An 8,279-nucleotide genomic window follows, 5' to 3' on the forward strand; every position below is an offset into this window, starting at 1 on the left:
TAATTGGGGAACAAAGACCAACATTTCTTGGATGTTTTGTATCTTTTTCCCTTTTGTTTTCTATTCACCTTTAATTTTCAAGCTGTCACATATAAAAATGAGGAAAGGGAATTTTGACAACACTTGGTTCAAAGGTGTTGAGGAGGAAAAACATATGCACAGAAAGGGAAAGAGGGCTTCAGGAAGCTGGAAGATTTCACAGGAGTGATTTGGGAAGACCTGTCTAAGACTTGCGGTTTAATGCCTCACTAGACTCAGGGCAATATTATGTTTTGCTGTTATTAAAGCAGTCAGTTTTCACAAAGGACCCGTGTGTCCCTTGTTTCCTCAGGTGCATTTTGCACACAAGTAATTTGTAAATAGCTAAGGAGAGCCCCAGGAACAGCCTGGGTCTGAGAGCACTGACTTTCTGAAATAAGCAGATGTTTCTTCCAGGGAGAATAAATTTGGTTTACCCTCTTTACTTGCTCCTATAGAATTAATGGATACATAATCTCTAATTTTTCCCTGCCAGTTAAAGAATATTTCCAAGGAGTGGCAATGGTGCTGGTGTAGAAGTTATTAATCTTCCATTTCTAACTAGTCCTACACATCTTTTTTTTCCTTTGCATAATACCTAATCTTTTCTTTCTGGCTTCGGTGTTGCCTGTTGACATAAATCGGAGCTCTTTTCATAGAATGGACTTGGTGGGAGTTGACACTGTGTGTCAGTGCTATTCACTGACCTCCAACATCAGTGAGAACAGCCAGATTCTAATGGAAGCCATTCATTGTGTGGGATGACTAACAGCATGGTGGACTGCAGGTCACACCTGTCATAATTCGGGAAAAGAAACGGTTAGTGGGAGAACTTAATCTCTGCGTAGTTTATACATTTGAATTAGAGTGGAAAAAATGTGTGCTTTAGTGAGGATAGAAATGCCCTAGGCTAAAAAATAAACTGACTTTTCCAAAGCCATTCCCAGCCAGTAACGGCCATGTAGAAGAGTTGCGAATAGCAGATTGTGAGCGTTAGGTATTTAGAGTTGGTCCCTCTACAGTGTTTCCAAACCCCCATGAAACTGAGAAATCCTATGTGGATCTGGGCCATTAACTCAAGGGAGAAAGGAAAACCATGAAACATGGTAGTATCCATTCTGCAGAAGATTTTTGTGTGCTATGGTAGACGGCCTTCTCTCGGGGTACACAGGAGCGATGTCCAATAGTCCACCCTTATCCTTGGGGGATATATTCTGAGACCCCCTGTGGAGGCCTGAAACTGGAAATAGTACTGAATCCTATATGTACTATGATGTTTTCATCTGACAGCCGAGACAGCTACTAAGTGAATAACAGGCAGACAGTGTATACAGCATGGATACACTAGACAAAGAGATAATTCATGCCCCAGGCAGGACAAAAGAGAACAATTTCATAATACTACTCAGAATGGCATGCAATCTAAAGCTTATAAATTGTTTATTTCTGGAAATTTCCATTTAATTTTTCAGACTGCAGTTGATTACAGGTAACTGAATCCACACAATGTGAAACTGCAGGCACAGGAGTGCTACCGTATTCACCACCCACTCATTAACCACTTCGTAGCTGCTTCAGATATCAAATCCACCATCGGTTTTCCAGTGTTTGTGTTCAAGGAACCCTTGTTTCACTTAATAATGGCCCCAAAATGCAAGAGTAGTGATCCTGGCAATTTAGGTATGCCAAACAGAAGCTATGAAGTGCTTCCTTGAAGGAAAAAGATGAAAGTTCTTGACTTGATAAGGAAAGAAAAAAATCGCATGCTGAGATTGCTAAGCTATACGGCAGAAACAAAACTATCCGTGAAATTGTGAAGAAGGAGAATGAAAGGGATAGATGGTATATATAAGGTTTGGTGCTGTCTCCAGGTTCGGGCTTCAAGAGTTTTGGAATGTATCCCCTACGGATAAGTTGGGGGGCTACTGTATCATCGAACACCCTTAAAAATCTGACTGTTTTGCAAAGAGTTTCCTGGGAATAACAGCATCCCTTAAATGTCCAGAAAATCACTGAAACTTCACCCCCAAATTCTTCTATTATTATTTAAGGCAATAATAACATTAGGAGTGTGTACATACCTTCCCTTGGATCCATAAATTACCAAATTTGAGGACCCCTGGCTAAGGGTACCTGGGGAGGAGTGGGGTGTACCCTTCATCATCCTCATCTGCCCCCTGGTGGCACATTTTGTCACTCTGGACTCCTGCCCTAGGCTGCCAACAGCCTATTTAAACGAAATATCCCTGATATTTAGTAGTTTGTATATTTCCAGAAAACTTTTCAACTACTGAGATTATCACTTCCTCTCACCATAAAGTTGTATAGCATTGTCCAATAATACTATTGTCGCCTGCTTTATCTGTTAATACTTGATTTGTCTCATACTTAAACTGATTTTTGTCACAAGTAGTTTCCCCAGAAATTTTGTTATTGTTTGCCTGTTTTTCCTATATGTCCAAATGTATCCATTTTTGATCTATTTATATACCCATTTTGTTATCTTCAGGTGCATTATTTGGTTTTCATTTTAAAAATTTCTTTCCTGTTCTGCAACTGAAAAACACTGAGAAACCTACTCTGTTCCCGCATCCGAGCCATTCCACAGGCAGTTTTCCCCATACGAAAAACTCTGTCTTCCGCTGATTTGTGGCATGTCTCAGTTCCGTGACTTCTTTTCCTCTCTCTCCCTACTTGCTGCTATCCCTTTTCTCCATGTGTCTCTAACATGCCTGTGTTCTTCAAGATCTAGTGCAACCACATTCCCTCCCACAACTCTATTTTTATGAGGAATAGCCAAGCAGGACTCCCAAGACATTATACAGGAGTGCCTACAGGGCATCTCTCCTTGGCAGTCCCACAGCACCGCAAATGCCCTGTGTCTGCCAATACTCAGCAGCCTCTCTTCCCGTGTGCCTCTCCTGGGACCCTAAGAGAGGAACCGTCCTGCAACTTTCCACTTTCTCCAGACAGGGACTTGTGTGCCTTTTCCGTGTCTCTGACTCCTTTATTCGGTTATAATACAGGTATCTGTCTGCTATAACTCCTGAAACTCTCTTATGTAAATGCACTTTTCTCATTCTCCGCCTCACATCTTAGCCCAGACCACACCATCTCCCCCCGGTCTTGGATACCTTCCACGTTTCCAGTGGTCTGCTCCCACTCCACACTGCAGTACCGTGATTTTTCTAAAACATGGATCGGTTCCTGTCACTCCCCTGTGAAAACTCATCCATGTGGAGTCTGACTGGTCTGCATTTGGGGACTGGACAGAGTGAGAAGGGATCTTGTGTCAGCCAGGACTCCGGTAGACGCCCCTATGCAATATCCACTTGTGGTGGTCGGGGGCGGGGAAGGGGCGGGCTTGAGCCCCCTTCCCCCCTCCTCCTTACTGCGGAAAGCTGCGGAGCGAGCAGCACTCACTTCCTATTCAGCATTCAGCAGGGAGGGAGCCTCCGAACAGCCACGTAGGCATTCTCTTCTCTCTGGAGGAAAAGGCCCAGCAGCTGTCCGAGGAAAAGACCCACCAGCTGTCAGCAAAGGGACATGTCGCAGCTAAGTAAGAATCTGGGTGACTCGAGTCCTCCAGCGGAGGCCCCGAAGCCGCCTGTCTATAGCCGCCCTACGGTTCTGATGCGGGCCCCGCCCGCTTCCTCCCGGGCTCCGCCAGTCCCTTGGGATCCACCTCCAATTGACTTGCAGGCTTCATTGGCCGCTTGGCAGGCACCTCAGCCTGCCTGGGAGGCCCCACAGGGCCAGCTGCCCGCCCCGGTGGTTCCGATGACCCAGCCTCCTGCCCTGGGGGGCCCGATAGTCCCGGCTCCCCCGCTGGGGGGACCGATGGGTAAGCCTCCAACTCCCGGGGTCCTGATGGTGCATCCTCCGCCTCCGGGAGCCCCGATGGCCCAGCCTCCGACCCCGGGAGTCCTGATGGTGCATCCTTCAGCTCCCGGAGCTCCCATGGCCCATCCTCCTCCTCCGGGGACCCCAATGTCCCACCCTCCCCCTCCGGGGACCCCGATGGCCCATCCTCCCCCTCCGGGGACCCCGATGGCCCATCCTGCTCCTCCTGGGACCCCGATGGCCCATCCTCCTCCTCCTGGGACCCCGATGGTTCATCCTCCTCCTCCTGGGACCCCGATGGTTCATCCTCCCCCTCCGGGGACACCGATGGCTCATCCTCCCCCTCCGGGGACACCGATGGCCCAGCCTCCCCCTCCGGGGACACCGATGGCCCAGCCTCCAGCTCCGGGAGTCCTGATGGCCCAGCCTCTGACTCCGGGAGTCCTGATGGTCCAGCCTGCTGCTCCGGGAGCCCCGATGGTCCAGCCGCCTCCTGCAGCCGTGATGACCCAGCCTCCGCCTTCAGGAGCACCGATGGCCAAGCCTCCAGGTCCAGGAGTCCTGATGATTCATCCTCCAGGTGCGAGAGCTCCAATGACCCAGCCTCCAGCTTCAGGAGCACCGATGGCACAGCCAGCGGCCCCACCTGCACAGCCGATGGCCCCACCTGCACAGCCGATGGCTTCTTGGGCCCCGCAGGCTCAGCCTGTGATCCTGCAAATCCAGTCTCAAGTTATAAGGGCTCCTCCGCAGGTTCCCCAGGGCCCGCAGGCACCCCCAGCGCAGCTGGCCACACCCCCGGGCTGGCAGGCGACCTCGCCAGGATGGCAGGCCACGCCGCAAGGCTGGCAGGCCACTCCCTTGACCTGGCAGACCACGCAGGTCACCTGGCAGGCACCAGCCATTGCCTGGCAGGTGCCGCCGCCTGTGCGCCAGGGGCCCCCGCCCATCCGCCCTGGCCCACCACCCATCCGCCCTGGCCCACCACCAGTGCGCCAGGCCCCACCGGTGATCCGCCAGGCCCCACCGGTGATCCGCCAGGCCCCACCGGTGATCCGCCAGGCGCCACCGGTCATCCGTCAGGCCCCACCGGTCATCCGCCAGGCCCCACCTGTGCTCCGCCAGGCCCCACCTGTGCTCCGCCAGGCCCCACCTGTGATCCGCCAGGCTCCACCTGTGCTCCGCCAGGCCCCACCTGTGATCCGCCAGGCCCCGCCGCTGATCCGCCAGGCGCCGCCGCCCATCCGACCTGCCCCACAGGTCCTGGCCACCCAGCCACCTCTCTGGCAGGCCCTGCCACCCCCACCTCCACTGCGGCAGGCCCCGCAGGCTAGGCTGCCGGCCCCGCAGGTGCAGGCGGCGCCGCAGGTGCCTACGGCCCCACCTGCTACGCAGGTACCCGCGGCGCCGCTCGCTGGCCCGCAGGTGCCCCAGCCTGTGCTGCCGGCCCCGCTGTCTGCCCCACTGTCTGCCCCGCAGGCTGTGCACTGCCCATCCATCATCTGGCAGGCCCCCAAAGGTCAGCCCCCAGTGCCACATGAGATACCAACGTCAATGGAGTTCCAGGAGGTGCAGCAGACACAGGCTCTGGCCTGGCAGGCCCAGAAGGCCCCCACCCACTTCTGGCAGCCCTTGCCTGCCCAGGAGGCCCAGAGGCAGGCTCCCCCCATGGTTCAGCTGGAGCAGCCCTTTCAGGGAGCCCCGCCCTGCCAAAAAGCTGTGCAAATCCAGCTACCCCCCCAGCCGCCCCAGACCTCGGGTCCGCAAGCCGAGCTGCCCACACTGCAGCTCCAGCCCTCCTGGCAGACACCGCCTGCGGTCTTGCAGGCCCAGCCCGGACCCCCCTTAGCAGCGGCAAATTTTCCCCTGGGCTCCGCTAAATCATTGATGACTCCATCAGGAGAATCCAGGGCCTCTTCTATAGACCGCAGGGGCTCCTCTAAAGAGCGCAGGACCTCCTCAAAGGAGCGCAGGGCCCCTTCGAAAGACCGCATGATCTTTGCTGCCACCTTCTGTGCTCCCAAGGCAGTGTCAGCTGCCCGAGCACACTTGCCAGGCACCTGGAAAAACTTGCCTGCCACACCGGAGACCTTTGCTCCCTCCTCAAGTGTCTTCCCAGCTACCTCCCAGTTTCAGCCTGCCTCTCTGAATGCCTTTAAAGGCCCCTCTGCTGCCTCAGAGGCCCCAAAGTCACTGCCATATGCTCTGCAGGATCCCTTTGCCTGTGCAGAGGCCCTGCCTGCAGTTCCGTGGGCCCCACAGCCCAACATGAATGCCTCAAAGGCATCCCAGGCAGTGCCCACCCTCCTGATGGCTACAGCAGCTGCCCCCCAGGCAACTGCCACCACTCAAGAGGCCTCCAAGACCTCCGTGGAGATGCCACGCCGCTCCGGCAAGGCCACCCGGAAGAAGAAGCATCTGGAAGCCCGAGAGGACAGCCGTGGCCACACGCTGGCCTTTCATGACTGGCAGGGCCCAAGGCCCTGGGAGAATCTGAATCTGAGTGACTGGGAGGTCCAAAGCCCTGTCCAGGTCTTGGGTGACTGGGAGCACCCCAACACCCCCCGTGGCCTGAGTGGCTGGGAGGGCCCTAGCACCTCCAGGATCCTGAGTGGCTGGGAAGGGCCCAGCACATCCTGGGCCCTGAGTGCCTGGGAGGGCCCGAGCACCTCCAGGGCTCTGGGTCTCTCTGAAAGCCCAAGGAGCCCTCTGCCCTTGGTTGTGTCTGAGGTTGCAGGTGTCTCTCCGGGATCCAGTGCCACCCAGCATAATTCCAAGGTGGAGGCGCAGTCCTTGTCTCCCTTGGATGAGAGAGCAAATGCATTGGTGCAGTTCCTCTTAGTCAAGGACCAAGCCAAGGTGCCTGTCCAGCGCTCGGAAATGGTGAAAGTCATCATCAGAGAGTATAAAGATGAGTGCTTAGATATCATCAACCGTGCCAACAATAAGCTGGAGTGTGCCTTTGGTTATCAATTGAAAGAAATTGATACCCAAAACCACGCTTACATTATCATCAACAAGCTGGGCTACCCTACAGGGGATTTGGTGGCATCCTATTTAGACAGGCCCAAGTTCGGCCTCCTGATGGTGGTCTTGAGCCTCATCTTTATGAAAGGCAATTGTGTCAGGGAGGATTTGATCTTTAATTTTCTGTTCAGGTTGGGGTTGGATGTCCGGGAGACGAATGGTCTCTTTGGAAATACTAGGAAGCTCATCACCGAAGTGTTTGTCAGGCAGAAGTACCTAGAGCACAGACGAATCCCCTACACTGAGCCCGCAGAGTATGAGTTCCTCTGGGGCCCTCGAGCGTTCCTGGAAACGAGCAAGATGCTTGTGCTGAGGTTTTTGGCCAAGCTCCATAAGAAAGATCCACGGTGCTGGCCATTCCATTACCTTGAAGCGCTGGCAGAGTGTGAGTGGGAAGACACAGATGAGGATGAACCTGACAGCAGTGACAGTGACAGTGCCCGCGGCCCCACCAGCAGGCCCCCTCCCCGCTAATAGGTGTAGCAGAGATCTCGCTCCTGTGTTTCCCTGGCCAGAGGCCACTGACAGGGTGGGGGGACATTTTTGTTTCTGGTGTTTGTGTTCCAGTTCCACACGTGCAAGTTTGGATTTTCAGCTCGGTTTTGTATCTGCCAAAGCTTTGTACATTTTTCATGTGGTGTTGATTTCAATCGGCTACTGTTCCGTTCTGTATTTTGGCATCTGTATTTTTAAGTGAGATCTGTGGTTCTCTGTTTTGTGTTATAATTGTTATGTTTTGGTATCAGCTTTGTGCTGGCTTTGTGAAATGAATTGAGAAGCTATCCATCTCATTCTGGTATAGTTCATGTAGCATTGTAATCGGTTGTTCTTTGAATGTTCAAATGACTCATCAGTAAAAACTGTCTACAGAGAAGTAAATATCTATATCTATATATATAAATATACTTTCAGCATAACAGAAGCGTTTGTCTTTATTCTAATTTTTACACTAGATGGTGGAAGCCAAGTTTTGCCGTATTCTCTGAATAGACATGAATACCAAGACTACTCTCAGTCATAGAAAAAACCACGGTGATGGAATTGTTTTCCACGGGGAGTACTCCATTCATCTTTATAAGGATGCAGTGATTTCAGTGGGTGGTAAAACGTAAGATTTCCATTAAACCAAAACAAAACTTCACAAGTCAGTGAGGCTGAATCAGGAATGGGTTGTATACCTGGTCTCATTCAATTCTCACAATACTCTTTCAAAGGAGACGTTATTATCTCCATTTTGTAGGTGAAGAGATAAGCCTCCAGGAGATTAATTAAAGCACAGACGTCAGTGCCCAGCCAGTAACGTTGTTATTAGAAGCAGAAATGTCCTTAAGGGTATATGGGGAAGAAGGGCCATCTGCCTGCAGGACCACAAATAACCAGGTGGTCCGGCT

General features: G+C 52.6%; 1 protein-coding gene across 1 annotated transcript; it reads left to right on the forward strand.

The window, feature by feature from the left end:
* Positions 1-3,439: 3,439 nt before the first annotated feature.
* MAGEL2 (MAGE family member L2) lies at positions 3,440-7,805 on the forward strand. The gene has a single exon (XM_005558932.5). The coding sequence runs from the start codon at positions 3,565-3,567 to the stop codon at positions 7,360-7,362; it is 3,798 nt and encodes a 1,265-aa protein (XP_005558989.3). The 5' UTR covers positions 3,440-3,564; the 3' UTR covers positions 7,363-7,805.
* Positions 7,806-8,279: the final 474 nt, after the last annotated feature.

This window comes from Macaca fascicularis, chromosome 7, assembly GCF_037993035.2.
Source record: "Macaca fascicularis isolate 582-1 chromosome 7, T2T-MFA8v1.1".
Taxonomy (NCBI): domain Eukaryota; kingdom Metazoa; phylum Chordata; class Mammalia; order Primates; family Cercopithecidae; genus Macaca; species Macaca fascicularis.

Excerpts from the sequence above, each read along its gene's own strand:
- MAGEL2 (XM_005558932.5), top strand. The coding sequence starts at position 3,565 with ATGTCGCAGCTAAGTAAGAATCTGGGTGACTCGAGTCCTCCAGCGGAG.